Genomic DNA, 17850 nt, shown 5'->3' on the forward strand with positions numbered 1-17850 from the left:
TACAACCAAGGCCAAGCACTCAACTTGTGCTTGAAACACTGGGTTCAAGACAACCCAGGCCAAACTCAGTAAACTCAGTCAACACTTGGTCCAAGAGGGGAGGGTGGGAAGGGAAGAGGCAGTGAGCAAAGGGAATCACAGTCCAGTGAGGGAGGGTGTTGAGCAAAACCAGGTGAAAACAGAGACTACAGAGTTAGTGCTTAGCTGTGAGAGGAGTTATGGCAGGAGGGAGGGAGGGAGGAAAGAAAGGAAGGAGAGGAGGGAAGGGGAAGTGGGAGGGAGGAAGGCCTGGACACTGCAGCTTGTGCCTGTCCAGGCAGGCAGGAATCTCCACCCTACAGCGACCATACAGTCATTCCAGAGCAATCACCAGAGCGGCTGCGTCCTGGAGGGGCTGGGGTAGGGGTGTTGCGATGAGGAGGATCAAGGTTCCAGCCCAGCCTAGGCAGAAAAGTCTATGAAACTTCCACAAATCAACTGGCAAAACAAAACGCAGGGCTGGAGGCGCGCCAAGCCCCAGGCCTCGAGTTCCAACAGGAGGTCTGCTAAAAACCCCTTTGGGCCAAAGAAAAAGCCAAATAACCACAACACAGGTGACAAAGTTCAGCAAGCTAGGGAGGGTTGGGGGTGACGCGGCCGGCCCCTTCCGTCTACCGAGATCCGGGCTCGCCTGCCCGGTCCTGGGTGGGGCGTCGGTCCCCGCCCCGCCCCGGGTGCCGGACGCGCGCCCGCCTTCCACGGGGAGGGCGGGGGCCGGGAGCCAAGCCGAGGCCCGCCCCCGGTGGGCCGGGACCCAGCCGGACCAGACCGGGCCCGGCCCTTTCCCGCCGCCACGGCCCGACCATGCGCCTCCGCCCGCGGGCCCGGCTGCTGCTGCCACCGCTGACGCTGCAGCTCGCCCTGCTGGCGGCCGCGGGCGTCCCGGGGGCACCGGTCAGCGCGCCCCGGAGCCTGGTGTGGGGACCCGGGCTACAGGCGGACGTCGTCCTGCCCGTCCGCTACTTCTACCTGCAGGCGGTCGACACCGAGGGCCGCAACCTCACGCGATCGCCCCCAGGTAGCGCGCGGCCCCGCGGCGACTCTCCGCGCGCGCCCCGCCACCCGCCCGCGGCCTGCGCGGCGTCCTCCTCCCGGCTCGGGTCGCCCTTTCCCCGGGATCGGCGCTGCCTCCCTTCCCGCCTTCGCCACGCCCCGGAGGGAGGGAGTTGGATGAATGAATGGCTGGCCCCAGCGAAGGATGGCGGGGAGTGGAATGCGGGGTGTGGCCCGGGTGGGCGGGGGCCCTTCCTCCGGCGACTGCATGCGGGTCTGGGCGGCAGTGTGGCGGGGCTGGGGGGTCCCCGCACCCACTCACCGGGGTCGGGAATCGAATCGCGTGGAGTTGAACTGTCCGGGCCCACAGGGCCACACCGGACGTGCCAGGCACGTTTCCTCCTTTTCTTCTTGGGATTAAAGCAGATCTAGGGAGATCCGGCTGGTTTTCCTCTTTGTGGCATGTGGAGTTTATCCACCAATCTCATTCTGCTAGGACCTCCTCCCGGGTTAAAATAATAACAATAATACTTTCCGCTTTGCGGGGCGGGGTAATTAGATCAAGAGTCTCACATGGACTTTCCTGCCCCCGGCTGGCTTCGAGCCTCCATCCTCAGAGCCCAGCTTCCTGAGTAGCTAGGATTGCAGGTATGGCCACGTGAGCCAGTCCACCCTCTCAGGTCCTTAACGAAGCACAGTGTAGCAACAACTTCTTTTGACTTGTCTTTCAGGTTTCAAGTTGTGGCCCGTCAGGATTTCCTAATTTACAGGTTGAGGTCTCCCACCCATGGGCACCAGTTTTTACCAGGACATAATCAGAATGACTTGATGGTGCCTTTTCTGTCAGGAAGTGGGCTCCTGCTTGGGGGAAGGACCCTGGACCCTGGGTTGGGATGGGATTAATTAGGGTAATTAGATATCAAGATTGTACATAAAGACATCTATATTTTTCAAGGAGAAAGTTGAATTACTATTGGGGTCTTTTATTCTTAAGAGTTTGTAGATTTCTAGTTAATGAATCTTCAATGATATGCAAAGGAGAAAAAAAGATCAAGTAGGCAGAAAGTTAATTTCTTCTTTGCTTCTTTAATGCATTTTGTTCCTGCAACAAATCGTTGTGAACGTGTGAATGACTCATGATCCAAATGTTAGATCATTGACTTTTTTTTTTTTTTTTTTTTTTCCAGTCCTGGGCTTGAGCTCAGGGCCTGAGCACTGTCCTTGGACTTTCTCAAGGCTAGAGCTCTACCACTTGAGCCTCAGCACCACTTCTGGCTTTTTTCTTTGTATGTGGTACCGAGGAATTGAACCCGGGTCTTCATGCATGCTAGGCAAGCACTTTAACCACTAGGCCAAACTCCCGGCCCTAGATCATTGACTTTTAAAGACTGGAGCCTGTCCTATTATAGCCTGGTCTCACACATCTTGCAAGTTGAAATCATTCTTACTTTCCATCAATACCAAAGGGAAAAGTAACTTCAGTCAGTCTGGAGACTGTTGGCCAATAATTGAGGCATAATAATCACTAAGTGGTAAAGTTATCTCTGTATTTGTTTTTCTTTCAGGTCAAACACTGTTCAGAGTAGTAGTAAAATCTCTTTCTTCTAAGGAGTTAGTCCGGATTCAGGTTCCTAAACCATTGGATAGGAATGATGGAACATTTTTGGTGAGGTATAGACTATATGATACTGTCAATGAAGGACTAAAGATAGAAGTCTTTTATGGAGATGAACATGTGGCTCAATCTCCCTATATTCTGAAAGGTAAGTGGTTGTTAATAGTATAAGAAAGTTAGCCCATGGGTAGGTCCCAAGACTTTGATGACTTGAAATCCTGTACAACAAAATAAACATAAATACACAGGAACTCTCCACCTAATTTGATAGGGGGAGGTGGACGATGGGGGGGAGGGGGAATGGGTTGGTCCTATGGCTTGAACTCTGGGCCTAGGCACTGTCCCTGAGTTCCTTTTGCCCGAGGCTAGTGCTCTGTCACTTTGAGGCACAGCTCCACTTCCAGTTTTCTGGTGGTTATTTGGAGATAAGAGTCTCATGGCCTTTTCTGCCTGGAGTAGGCTTTGATCCATGATCCTAAGATTTCAGCCTCCTGAGTAGCCAGGATTTCAGGTGTTGAGCTACAGATCTGGCTCAAATGGTAGAACACTAGCCTTGAGCAAAAAGAAGCACAGGGACAGTGCCCAGGCTCTGAGTTCAAGCCCTAAGACTAGCCAAAAACAAACTCCCTTGGTGGTATTTGTCACTGAGTGTGGTGGCACTTGTCACCGAGCAGGGTGCTGTGTTTGCCTTCCCCAGGTCCTGTGTACCATGAGTATTGCAGTTGTCCACAAGATCCTGAGGCCTGGCAGGAAATTCTTTCCTGTCCACTCGAGGAGCCACAGATTGCCAAGGATTTTGCTTCCTTCCCTAACATCGATCTCCAGCAGATGCTACATGAAGTCCCCAGAAGATTTGGGGAAGAGAGGGGTGCGGTTGTTCATTACACGATTCTCAATAACCAGATTTACCGGCGAGCACTAGGGAAATACACAGATTTCAAAATGTTCTCTGATGAGATTTTGCTCTCCCTGGCAAGAAAGGTAGGAAAATGAATGAACTGATCCCCAAAATAAAACAGTTGAATTATTTTGTGGTAACTTAAGAAGAACTTAGAATTATAATAGCAAGGGATAAAAATGGATTTCAAGATGAGAAGTTACCACCTGAGTGTTCCTAAGGCCTCTAACCTATGAGACCCCCCCATCCCAGGAGGGTGAGCCATATGAGGCACTAGCAGGGTTTTTCTGAGTCACTTCTTTAATTTCTCTGGTTTACCAAACACCAGTGGCTCATGCCTATAATCCTAGCTACTCAGAAGGCTGAGATCCGAGGATCTCACTTTGAAGCCAGGTGGGGCAGAAAAGTCAATGAGACTCTTAACTCCAGTGAGCCACCAAAAAGCCAAAAGTGGAGTTGTGGCTTAAGTGGGAGAGTATCAGTCTTGAGCAACAAAGCTGAGGGAGACTGAGTTCAAGACCTAATGCCACCAAGCACGTCGTGCGTGCGTGCGTGCGTGCGTGCGTGCGTGCGTGTGTGTGTGTGTGTGTGCCCACACCATAGACTTGGACAGCTTTGTGGAAAGCAGAGTCAGAGCTCTTAGTTAGGAAGCCCCTGCTGCTTTTTAGGCCAGTGATACTAAGGTTCTCAGCAAAGGCTTCAACCATGATATGAAATGGGGTGGTGGATTTTGGAGACAAAGGTAGATGTGTCAAAGCAGCTCTGACTGTGTCAATGGTTATTTAGGCAGCTATCAAGGAGGATTCTAGAGTCACCCATGCCCACTTCTGTAATACCAATCACAGATGCCACCTCTGACCTTCCAGCTAAATGGATTAATTGTGTAGGATCTTCTCCTGGGATTTGCTGACTGGCCCACAACAGAGAGGCATCCTTGTCCTTTCTCCCTGATCTGAGTGGTCAGCTCCATCACCAATGGTCAGGAAAGAAAAGGGATTCCTGCAGTACTGGGGATTGAATTCTGAGACACTCCAGGCACTGACGTTCACACCCTTGCTTACTCAGGTCCTACTGCCGGATTTGGAATTTTACATTAATCTTGGAGATTGGCCTTTGGAGCATCGGAAGGTCAAGGAAACCCCCAGGCCACTGGCTATCATTTCCTGGTGTGGGTCTCTGGATTCCAGAGATATTGTCCTTCCAACCTATGACGTCACCCATTCCACCCTAGAAGCCATGCGAGGTGTCACTAATGATCTCCTCTCCATTCAAGGACATACAGGTAAGTTAAAGGTCCTTCTCTAGGAGAGAAGGTGAAGTAAATACAAATAACCATTCTTATTTTTAATATTCTGGATCTGAAAATTAAAAACATGTATTTTGAGCTGGGAGTTGCTGGTTGCCACCTGTAATCCTAGCTACTCAGCAGGCTGAAATCTGAGGATCATGGTTCAAAGCCAGCCTGGGCATGAAGTCTATGAGACTTCTATCTGGGATTACCAAAAAAGCAAAACAAACAAAAGAAGCCCCACAAGTAGAACCTTGGCTCAAGTGGTAGAGCACTAATCTCCGGAAAAATTCTTGGACAGCTCGCAGGTCCTGAGTTTAAGCCTTTGACTAGCAAGAAAAATAAAGAATACAGGTTGGGGTAGTTATGCCCAAACCAACCTTCAGAGTCTCCTTTAGTCATTTGTATATACCTTTTGAAAACTGATATATTTAGTAAAGCTGTTATATTATTCCAACCACAGAGCCTTGTATTGCCAGTTAAAATGAGAATTTTGAAAACTATAAAATGTTATCCAATGTGCTTGCCTAGCATGCATGAAGACCCGGGTTCGATTCCTCGGTACCACATACATAGAAAAAAGCCAGAAGTGGTGCTGAGGCTCAAGTGGTAGAGCTCTAGCCTTGAGAAAGTCCAAGGACAGTGCTCAGGCCCTGAGCTCAAGCCCAGGCCTGGCAAAAAAAAAAAAAAAAAAAAAAAAAATGTTATCCAAACATATGAGAATTGTCTTAATACATTGTAAAGAATTCTCCCATCTTCTTTTTCTGCCTTTTTTGATCTTTTAGAAATCCCTATCCTACTAGGGGCTGGTGGCTCACACCTGTAATCCTAGCTGCTCAGGAGGCTGAGATCTGAGGATCAGAGTTCAAAGCCAGCCTAGGCAGGAAATCCCATGTGACTCTTATCAGGAAATCCCATTCGACTCATCTCCAGTTAACCATCCCAAAACCAGAAGAGAAGCTATGGCTCAAAGTGGTACCACACTATCCTTGAGCAAAAATGTTCAGAGACAATGCCTAGGCCCTGAGTTCAAGTCCCACAACTGACTGCCTCCACCAAAAAAATCCTGTATTCCAATTTTTTCTCAGTGTTTGATGGCCTTGAATTGGTGGGACAGTAAAAGATACCTTTGTAAATTCTTTGCACTAAAACCTTGTCCTACCTTTCAGCCTCTCTCTATTGTAATTTGGAACTTATTTGGTAGGTCAGATCAGAGACTTCTTATAAACTGATGTGAAATACAAATTGGCCTACTCCTAATTCTTAAGAATTGTGCTAAAAGAATAAAGAGACTGACCCTCTTCCTCGAATTTTATAACTTTATAATTTATCTCTCAGAACACTCATAGGTGTTAATCAGCAACTCTGTAGGTAGAATAATAGTGATTGATTTGAATTCATTCTTTTAGCAATGTCCCTTCTACTAAAAGGGAAGTTATAAATATATGCATATTACTTGGTTTGTGTATTTATGTTTAACAGCATATTAGAAAACAGGTGAAAAAGTTTTTTCTGTATTAAAAAATTCTGTATACACTAAGGATTAGAGAGTTCCAAGTACCGCTGGGTGCTAGTGGCTCACGCCTGTAATCCTAGCTACCCAGGAGGCTGAGAGCTGGAGGATTTTATTTCAAGGAGAAGCCTTCATAGAAGAAAAGCTTGCTCCATCTCCAAAATAACCAGAAAAAAAAAATGTCTGGAAATGTAGTTCAAGTAGTAAAACATCAGCCTAGCAAGTATAAGTCCTTGAGTTCAAATCCTAGACTTATGAGTGTCACTTAGTTGGACAGTTTTTTCTGGTCACCCTAAGAACAAAAGTCTAGCTCATGTTTGATTGTGAAACATAAAATACGACAGAAACCACCAGTGGGCCAAGTCATTGAATCTCTTTCTGCTTTGAATTTGGTCCAGTGTTATTCTGGACGTCTCCTGGTCTTGTATGATTAAAAATTAAAACAAAAACCAGTGCCTATGTGAACATTCATTAATAGACAAATGGTTATAAAGGGAGCATTTTATTTTATTTTGTTTTTTGCAATTCCTAAGGCTTGAACTCAGGGCCTAGACACTGTCCCTGGGTTCTTTTGCTCAAAGCTAGCACTTTAAAACTTGAGCCATAGCTCCATTTCCAGCCTTCTTTCTTTCTTTCTTTCTTTCTTTATTTCTTTCTTTCTTTCGTTCTTTCTGTTATTAATTGGAGATAAAAATCTCCCAGGTTTCCTTAACCAGACTTACTTTAAACCACAATGTTCATGTCTCAGCCTCCTCAGAGCTAGGATTACAGGAGTGAGCCCAATGCCTGGCAGGAGGATTTTTTTTTTTTTTTTTTTTTTTTTGCTAGTCCTGGGCTTGAGCTCAGGGCCTGAGCATTGTCCTTGGACTTTTTCTCAAGGCTAGAGTTCTACCACTTGAGCCTCAGCACCACTTCCAGCTTTTTTCTATATATGTGCTACCAAGGAATTGAACCCGGGTCTTCGTGCATGCTAGGCAAGCACTCTACCACTAGGCCAAACTCCTGGCCAGGATTTTTTAATTCAGCAAATAAAAACATTGTTTTTGCAAGTATCTCTGACCAATTAGACAATCTCATGTCTTTGGGAAGTAGTTTATACTTTACAGAATGGATATTGGTGATAAAAGAGCATTAATGTCTTAAATGACAATGGAGAATGAAAGATGACTATCGTTACCCTGTGAAAATGTCAAATTCATAATTGATTTTTTATGGCCTCAAACCTCTAGGGCCTTCCTGGATCAACAAAACAGAGAAAGCTTTCTTCCGAGGTAGAGATAGTCGGGAGGAGAGGCTGCAGTTGGTACAGCTGTCCAAAGAAAATCCACAGCTAGTGGATGCAGGAATTACAGGATATTTCTTTTTCCAAGAGAAAGAGAAGGAACTGGGAAAAGCCAAGTTGATGGGGTTCTTTGATTTTTTTAAGGTATGCATTTGAGACTTCCTGTGTGGCTATAATATAGTAAATGTGTGTTCATGATCCATTCGTGTACCAAGCCTACCAGCTAGATGCATTTACACATATTTCTTCTGTCTTATAAACTGACATGTGCTTTCATACTTTATGAGACTCGGGAAAGTACAAACTCTCACTGTGGTTGCTTGGTTGGTGGTTAGTAAGTTTGTCCACCAATTTGCTCCAAACTCAATTTCATGTTTAAACTATAGTTCAAAGGGTGATCTTGAGGTTTAGGATTTATTTATTTCTCTTGAGGTTTTGTTATTGTAATAAACTGGGAGCATAAGTGTCTTTTTTAGAGGCAGGGATCTCATATGCCTTTGGCAAATAAAAAGAATTCAGGAAAATAGGAGCTAGAGTTGGACATAAAGTCCTGCCGATGCCATGAACTATGGGGCTACCATCTCTCCAGATGCCTGTGGTGCCTGCCCGTCTCCTCCGAGTATCACTTGAGACCCAGAGGAGATGGGGATGTGACCTGTGTGATACATCTGATCGCTGCATAGGAAACAACTGGTCAGACATTTGCAGAGCAGGCATCTAATGCCCTGGTTTGAAGTCTATCACTGAAGAAAGAAAAAAGTGCCAGGAACTGGTTGGCTGCTCATGCCTGCCATCCTAGCTACTAAGGAAGTTGAGATCTGAGGATCATGTTTCAAAGCCAGCCAGAGCAGAAAAAGTGTCTGTGAGGCACTTATCTGCAAAAAAAAAACTGAAAGAGGAGCTGTGCTGCTCAAGTGGTAGAGTGCTGGCCTTGACACAAAAGCTCAGGAATAGCATCCAGCCCCTGAGTTCAAGCCCCATTTCACACACACACACACACACACACACACACACACACACGCGCGGGTTAAAAAAATAGAAAACAGTTCTTCTATACCTAGTGTTACGTGTCATAGTGCAAGTGAGAAGCAGAAGTAAAGGAGGTGGCTGGATTGTGCCTGCCCAGAGTTCATGGTTATATTTTGCAATCCCTCAGTACAAGTACCAGGTGAACGTGGATGGGACTGTGGCTGCGTACAGGTTCCCATATCTCATGTTGGGAGACAGCCTGGTTCTGAAGCAGGACTCACCTTATTATGAACATTTCTACATGGAACTACAGCCCTGGAAGCATTATGTTCCAGTGAAAAGAAATCTCAGCGACTTACTAGAGAAAATTCAGTGGGCCAAGGTATGTACGTTTCCAGCTGTATGTATCCACATTTCATTCTGACCGAGACCATTCAACTTGACACAGTGAAATCAGATGGAATATGATCTTCTGATGTTTTGGCTCCCTTGAAACACCTAAAGAACCAACATCAGAATCATTTCAACATCTTAGGGCATTTTTAGATCGGAAGTACAGTGTTGTACTGAATCTAGAATTTCTAAGTGGATTACTATGTATGTATACACACAGATACGCATATATAACATATAAAATGCAACACTCAAGTTGAAAAGAGCAGAATTAAAGGATTTTATGTATAAAGAAATAATTAAGACTATTATATGATACTTTTTCCTCCTTACATAGAATAAAAGCACATGTTCTTCACCAATGAAGGTAGTCTAATATCACAAATTAATGATAAAATAGGAGTTCCTTTTTAAAAATAAGAAACCATATAGCCCAGTGCCAGGAGCTGACATTTGTAGTTCTAGCTACTTAGGCAGCTGAAATTTGAGGGTTGTGGTTCAAAGTTAGCCCAGGCAGAAAAGTCTATGAGACTCTTATCTCCAATAAACTTCCCCCCCAAAAAGCCAGTCAAGTAGAATTTGTGGTGGCTCAAGCTGTAGAATGCTAGCCTTGACCTCTGAATATAAGCCCCAGGACTGGTACACACACACACACACACACACACACACACAAAAGGAACAGTATTAAGAAGCTGTTGAGTTTTATTATGAATGTATAAAACTGTAGCCTTCCATTAAAACACTTGATTCTCAAGTTTCTGAGAAGCAATATTTGGTTATGGGAAGAACTAGGCAGAAAATTGTTTTTGCAATTCTTTATGATACCCACAATTGCCAGCAAATGGCTTTTTCCCTTGGTAGTGGGGTACGCCTGTTCTCTGAACACATAATTAGGCATGCTGTCCATGCCTCCTGGTACTAAAGAGCCTTTAGCACAGCCAGTGGGTCCTAAGGAGTCAATTTCCTTGATTACAGCAACCATGTCATCTCTCATCAGTACCACTTTAAAACAAAAGTTCTTGGCTCTGATGGTGCATTTAAATGAAACTTTTATTCTGCCTATAATCCTAGCTACTTGGAAGTCTGAGATCCGAGGATTAAAGTTCAGAGCCAGCCTGGGTAGATAAATCTGAGAGACTCTTATCTCCAATTAGCCAGGAAAGAGACAGAAGTGGAGGTGTGGTCAAGAGAATGCCAGTCTTGAGCTTAAAAAGCCAAGGAAGAGCAGAAGGCTCAGCATTGGCACAAAAAATAAATGAAGAACGTAAAGAAGAGGGAAGGGTGGAGGGAAAAAAGTTTTTTTTTTTTTTGCCAGTCCTGGGCTTAAGCTCAGGGCCTGAGCACTGTCCTTGGACTTTCTCAAGGCTGGAGCTCTACCACTTGAGCCTCAGCACCACTTCTGGCTTTTTTCTATGTATGTGGTATCAAGGAATTGAACCCAGGTCTTCATGCATGCTAGACAAGCACTCTACCACTAGGCCAAACTCCCGGCCCCTAAAGAATATTTTTTCTTTTCTTTTTTTTCTTCTTTTTGTGCCAGTCTTTGGCTTGAACTCAGGGCCTAGGTGCTGTCTCTGAGCTTTATGTTCAAGGCTAGTACTCTACCACTTTAGCCATAGCTCCACTTTCAGCTTTTTGGTGGTTAATTGGAGATAAGATTCTCTTGGACTTTACTGCCTGGACTGGCTTTGAACCATGATCCTTAGATCTCAGCCTCCCGAGTAGCTGTGAGTATAGGCATGAGCCTCAGTGCCCAGCTAAAAAGATGTTTCAACATGAAAGTTGATTTATTTGACTCTTAAGCAAAGACTAGGTTGCCTGATAGTCCCCAAGCCTTCTTTCTATGCTAGAAAGCAGGAAATAGTCCTGATCAAGGCAGCATTGTCCTACTGTGGGATCTCAGACATGACTAGTTAAGTCCACTCTTCTCTAAACGTTGTTCACAAGTTGTATTTCCATTATGATCTTCTTCACATTCAACTCCACATCTGTCCTTCCTCCCCCTTGGGTCGCTTTCTTTCTTAGCTGCAGGAGTAACTGTCATGGCTTTTTTTTTTCCCCTCTAAGGACAATGATGAAGAAGCGGAGAAGATTGCAAAAGCAGGGCAAATAGCTGCTCAGGAGCTGCTGCAGCCATGCCGGCTTTACTGTTACTACTACAGAGTGCTACAGGTCAGCTCAGGGTGCTCCATCCTGTGGGGTTATCAGGCCTAGGATCACGTGCCCGGCCTTGCCACCTTCTTCCTTGCTTCTTGAAGGGATCAGAGAGTCTGTGGAACTCTGGCTTAACCAGGGCCTCTTTCCTGTGTTCTAGCTCCTTCTTTCCTCCTTCGCTCCCTCTCTCCTTCCCTTCCTTCCTTTGTCTAAGACCAGGACTTAGTACCTGATGCTTTTGCTCATTGGCTGGCACTCTACTAACTGAGCCATGCCTCCAAGCCTTGGCTTTGTTCTATCCCTTGAGCATGATTCCAGCCCTGTTAGCTTCAGCTTATTTTTGGGGGGTGGGAGGGAGCGGGGAAGGGTAGAAATGAAAGTGAATATCCTTCTATGCCTTTCCTTTTCCTAGAAGGGTTCTGTCCTTTTTCTTGGCCTGGCTTTCATTATAATAGTAGGAATTTCTTCCTCTGAAATAATAATTAGAATCAGCTATTTAAAGCATTTTTCTGTCAGGTTTACTTGGCTCTCCTGGAATACATAGCCAAATGCTTACAGAACCATTAAGGTGAAATAACAAATGCTTAGGAATAGCCCAGTCACTGGGCAGGATAGAACATTTCATAGGCCTGTTGCCATTAAAAAAAAAAAAAAACAGATATGGGGACTAGATATAGTAGTAGGTCATGCCTATAATCCCAGATACTTGAGAAGTGGCTATCAGGAGGATCAGGGTTCAAGACCAGCCCAGGCAAAAATGTTAGTAGCTCAACCAACAAGCCAGGCATGGTGGTACACGTTTATCATCCCAGATTCATGGAAATAGTAGATACAGGAATATTTCTACTGGAGACTGGCCCTAGCCAAGAGATGAGAGACAGAGGGAGGGACAGAGAGAGACAGAGAGACTGAGAGACTGCCTGAAAAATAACTAAAGCAAAACAGGGCGGAAGGTAGGCTCAAGCATAGAATGCTTGCTTAGCAAGCACAAGGTCTTGAATTCACAACCAAAGGCCACCAAAATAATAAATCCAGACCTAAAGGGAAGTAGGTGTGACTGCCTACTTCCTCCTCATTGTTTATCATGTTGGTTTGCTGATTTAATTCAGCATGTTAATTGTTCATTTTACAAACTGAGGAGACAAGTTTATTTATTTCACATTGGGACATTTGGCTTGGTGTCTCGTGAAAAGGCTCAGTTTACTCATAAATTTGTGGATTTGAGATCCTTGCCAGATTATGGAATGTTGCAGCAGTATTGGCCATCTGAACTAAAGTTAAAATGCAACTCGTACCTGTAATTCTATTCAAGAGGCTGAAATGTAAGGATCACAGTTTAAAGCTACCTTGGGCAAGAAAGTCTATGAGACTCTCATCACCAACTAACTAGCAAAAGAAAAGAAAAAGAAAGGTTAGAAATGGAACTGTGGTGGCTCAAGTGGTAGAGCACTAGTGTTGAGCAACAGAAGCCCAGGGACAGTGCTTAGGCCCTGAGTTCTAACCCCAGGACTGGTACCAAAGAGGGGAAAAAAGGCAACTTTTGGACCAAAATAAACCAGGGCTTTGATTTTATAGTGAAACATAATGATTGGAGGTAGGTAGGGTAGAGGTCTGGAAAACCAATCACACAGTGGCTTTCAAACATACATTTCAGAAATATGCGGAGCACCAGTCCAGCAAACCTGAGATTCGTGATGGAATGGAACTTGTCCCTCAGCCAGATGACAACACATCCATCTGCCAGTGCCGCAGGAAAAGGCCTTCAAGGGAAGATCTTTAAACCAGCCCAGATTCACACTCCAGCTACACCTGTAGGGAACAAGGGACAACATAATATGGATGCTAAGATGTGTGAGAGAAGGTTGGTATGACGGCGCACATTTGCAATCCGAGCACTGGAGAGGCTGAGGCCAGCTTGGGCTACAAAGAGTAAAGCATGTCTCCAGAAAACAACCAGGAGACAGAAGGCTCTCCCAGCGAACCAGTTCTTTGGGTAGCTTTGCATAACATGGACAGATAGAGCAGTATCTGAGCAAGTATTTTTCTGTATCTGGGTAATCAGTTCTTTTGAGGAAAATCTGTTCTTAGCAAGCATCATACTTTCTCTAAAGAAGAGTGCTTGTGGCTCATAGAAGATAGATAGGGAGGCTTGCCAAAATGGAGAACAAGCTTTTTTTTAATTATTATTATTTTGTTTCTTTTGGCCAGTCCTGGGGCTTGAACTCAGGGCCTGAGCACTGTCCTTGGACTTTCTCAAGGCTAGAGGTCTACCACTTGAGCCTTAGCACTACTTCCAGCTTTTTTTTTTAAATGTATATGGTACCAAGGAATCAAACCCAGGTCTTCATGCATTCTAGGTAAGCACTCTACCACTAGGCCAAACTCCCAGCCCGAGAACAATCTTTTGTAAATCTATTGATGATATTACATTATTGGTCTGTTTTTTAGTCTCCTGCTTACATCCTCACACTTGTTTCCAATTAAGTAGAAAGGGAAAGTATCTGATAAGGGCTTTTTTGTCACCTCCTCACTGCATGATTTCCCCTCTTGCAAACTGCCTCCAGTATCCAGTGCTGCCAGCCTCCACTTAGAAGGCCTGATGAGAATTATAAAACAAGATTAAACTGCACACTAGTGGTTCACACCCATCCCCTACAAAAGAGGCTGAGATCTGAGAATCATCGCTCAAAGCAATCCTGGGTAGAAAAATCTAAGACTTTTATCTCCATTTAACCAGCACAAAGCTGGAAGTGGATCTGTGGTTCAAGTGGTAGAGCATCAACCTTGAGCAAAAAATAAAACTAATGGCCTAGTGCTTGTGGCTCACACCTGTCATCCTAACTACTCAGGAGGCTGAGATCTGAGGATCATGGTTCAAAGCCACCTAAAGCACGAGACTCTTATCTCCAATAAACTACCAGAAAACCAGAAGTGGTGCTGTGGCTCAAGTGGTAGAGCGATAGCCTTGAGCTGAAGAGCTCAGGGATGGTGCCCAGGTCCAGAGTTCAAGCCCCACGACTGACCAAAAAAAGAAAAAAAGCTAAGGGACAGGTGAGGCCCTGATTTGAAACCCCAATACTAGCACATATGCAAAACAACAACAACAAAAAAACAAAAACAAAAAAACAGGAGAGTATTTCTGTGTTATTTTAAAAAAAAAGCCCTGCTCCTATCTTTTTGGTTAAATTTTTTCCAAGGCTTGAAACAAAATTAAGAAGGAATTGTGGCTCAGGCTGGTGAATCTCAGTGTCTGGTTATACACCTACCTGAGACTTCATTCTTTAGTGTAGCTCATGGCACCCTATGGGTATCTTCCATTAGCTATATCATGAATAACAAGTGATAACTGTAGTGGCAATTTTTAACTTTAAGAAGTGATCCTTGCAAACATGGAAACTTCTATAGCATCTCTAGGAAACCCAGAGTCCTGGGATTTATTCATAAGCCAAAAATAGGCCAGTATTCATTCCTCACTCCCCTCCTCCTCTATTTTGTGGGAGTGTATTGCCCTGCTAAGATTACATTGTAGCAATTAGATTTTGGAGGACCATCAACCCAAGATTCAGCTGCTTGACAGATCATGCCCTAAAAGAGTTATCCAGCCACTGAGCTGGTAATCTTGTAATCCTAGCTACTCAGGTGGCTGAGATTGGAGGGAAAGTCTGTGTACCATGACCTCACGGGCCACCCCTCTCAAGTGTGCTTATATACTTTGCACATAAAGGTAGTAGCTTGTCACAACTGACATTGTAGAAGAAAAGGTTCTCCCTGCTCCCCTATGCATACCATGTCCTAATGACTGTTAGATGTCTGCTACAAACACTTTACATCTTTTATTAATTTAGTTTATATTTGTCTGGCATGGGCTTGAGCTCAGGGCCTGCATGCCATCCCTGAGTGTTTTTGCTCAAGGCTAGCATGCTATCACTATGAGCCACAGCTCCACTTCCGGTTTTCTGATGGTAAATTGGAAATACGACTTTTCCTGCCCAGGCTGGCTTTGAACGGTGATCCTCAAATCTCAGCCTCCTGAGTACTTAGGATTATAGGCCTGAGCTACCAGCACTCAGCTAGTTTTCATCTTTTAAAATGGATACTACTTGAGGCCAAAAGGTCGTAATACTAGAAAGCAAGTTGAGACAGATTAAGAATCTTCAGGAAGTGGAACAGAAGGAGATAAAAAGGAGACCTATGTGCTAATTTTCTACACCTGAATCAGAAGATCTGAGGGGAAAACGTCAAAGGGGGGTTTATTTGGGTTCCGAGGTTTCAGTCCATCATGACCTCGAGGTGAGGTCAAGGTCAACTTGTCATGCATTGGCTGTAAGGACACATAGGAAGCTGCATTAGTTTAAAGGAGCAGGCAGCATGTTCATTTCTACAACACAAAGACCTTGAGGAGCATCAATAGGGTATTGCCTGGTTACTGCTAAATGAAGGAATTATGGGCAGACAGAACAAATGAAGTTGTTTCAACAGCATGATCATGAGAGACTTCCATGATTGTGTCTGTGAAAAGGAAGCTCTGGAACATGTATAATGTGAAGCTATTTACGTCAAAACCAAAATGTCAGGAAGCGTGGATGGAGTATCGGTATCTGAGAAGAGAGTGAGGAGAAGGATTTTTACTTTTTTACTTTATGCCTTTTTATAGTATTTAAGTTGCTTTTCTACCATTCACATTGTAAAGAAAATGTTCAGCTAGCAAAGCACAACATATGTACAAAAGATGTAACTGGGAAAAGAACGTATTTGTTTCCTATCATGCTGCTTTTTACTGTATTGTGGCTAATCTTACATCATGATTTTATTGCATACACTTTTAAAATAAATCATTTTTTCCTAAGTATGATTTGAAAAGATATATTTCATTTTTTTTAAAGAAAGATTGTTACCACTTAGACCCACGGAATTTCCGTAACTGAGCTAGTTGTAATGTCTTCATAGATGAGTGTCAAAGCTTGTATCACCACTACTCTGTCTCTCAAGGGGGAGAAATAATATTAGAGAAAAACAGGTGTGCATGATGTGTGCTTCCACTTCTGCATTTTTAGGCTTTTATTTATGGCTACAGCATATTAATCCATGAAGGTAACAAACTCTATGCCTGGGAAGCAATTCATCTTCTGTTTACCTATGATGGCCGTAATGGTTTTTAAGAACTCTAGAAGCTCAGCCAATCGCTGGATTAGCCTGCATGTTACTTTTTTCCATACAAATGTGTTTATTTGAACCAGGCCTTCATGCATGCTAAGCAAATACTCTACCACTAGGCCAGACTCCCGGCCCTTGTGTTTATTATATATGAAAAAAATGAGGATTCGGCGGAAGATGGCGGCGGTTCAGGACCTGGGCCTTGAGCTCAGGGCCTCTACCACTTGAGCCACAGTACCACTTCTGGCTTTTTTCTGTGTGTGTGGTACCAAGGAGTCGAGCCCGGGCCTTCATGCATGCTGGGCAGGCAGTCTACCACTAGGCCAGACTCCTGGTCCTGTACTAAATTTCTTTAAGAAGTTCAAAGGGTATGGGGCCAGCAGCATGGCTAGTGGTGGAGTGCTTGCCTGGCATGCATGAAGCCCTGGGTTCGGTTCCTTAGTACCACATACACAGTAAAGGGCAGAAGTGGTGCTGTGGCTCAAATGGTAGAATGCTAGCCTTGAGAAAGCCCAAGGACAGTGCTGAGGTTCTACGTTCAAATGAAGAAGAAAAGAAGAAGAAGAAGAGAAGAAGAAGAAGAAGAAGAGGAGGAGGAGGAAAAAGAAGAAGAGGAGAAAGTTGTTGCTGTTGAAGAAGTTGAAGTTGTTAAAATACCACTATAAATGTTTGTGCTATTTTCCTAATGTAATTTTTTTTCAAAGAATGAGCATCCCTAATCCAACAATCCGAAATCTGATGTTTGAAGATAAAAAAAAATTTGAGCATCAACATGAAGACACAAGCAGAAAATTTTACTCCATGAAACTTTATATGTAACATTAATGAAAATATTGTATAAAACTTCCTTTTGGTTATGTATACAGTATGCATGTGAAATATAAAAAAAAAGAAAAAATGTGCCCTACATGTTCATCTTCCTTGAAATTAAATTACATAGCTATATGAGTGTGGGAGGTGTTGGGGAGGGATAGGTCAGAAGACCTAGCTGTTCTAAACATGATTCTTTTCCATTATGACAACTCCCCACTAAAGAATTGCCCAAAGTTGCAATAGTCAGCATTCCAGTCTCATATTCAGTATGCATTGGCCATGCAGTATGCTTTACCAGTACTTAAAAATTCATCTATGAACTTGTCTATGTTCACTTCAAAGTGGTTTTTGCTTTACCAGCTAAGGGATTTAGGTTTAGCAATGGCAAAGGACTGAAGTCATACTGTCAGCTGGTTTTGATCTTGAGCAAGGCCTGTCAGATCACTTAAGGCCAGCATTCATATTTACAAGTGAATTAATTGATCTAATTAAATAGAAAAGATCCCACAGTTGAAATGACCAGCAGGCTTTATAAACAACTTCTAGGCAAGCATTCTGATTTCCCTTCCAGACTCCTTTACCTCAAAGGCATAGAAAGTGAGGGTTTCTAACAAGTAACTTTAAGGTACAGGTTTGAATTTCTGGGACGCACTCCTCCCCCTTGAACCCCACAGAAAAGTCCTGAAGTGGAAGGCTGCAGGGGGCCAGGTGGGCGGGGCCTAGAAGGCGGGACAAAGAA

The 17850-nt window shown here is 44.2% G+C and overlaps 1 protein-coding gene across 1 annotated transcript; it reads left to right on the forward strand.

The window, feature by feature from the left end:
* Positions 1-823: 823 nt before the first annotated feature.
* Poglut3 (protein O-glucosyltransferase 3) lies at positions 824-13323 on the forward strand. Its single transcript, XM_090319570.1, has 8 exons — positions 824-1057; positions 2598-2795; positions 3345-3628; positions 4611-4827; positions 7576-7772; positions 8785-8979; positions 11058-11162; positions 12799-13323. Exons 1-8 carry the CDS (start codon positions 844-846, stop codon positions 12922-12924), a joined length of 1536 nt encoding a protein of 511 aa, XP_090175696.1. The 5' UTR covers positions 824-843; the 3' UTR covers positions 12925-13323.
* The last annotated feature ends 4527 nt before the right edge of the window (positions 13324-17850 follow it).

This window comes from Megascapheus bottae, chromosome 27, assembly GCF_031878675.1.
Source record: "Megascapheus bottae isolate mThoBot1 chromosome 27, mThoBot2.hap1, whole genome shotgun sequence".
In the NCBI taxonomy this organism is placed as follows: domain Eukaryota; kingdom Metazoa; phylum Chordata; class Mammalia; order Rodentia; family Geomyidae; genus Megascapheus; species Megascapheus bottae.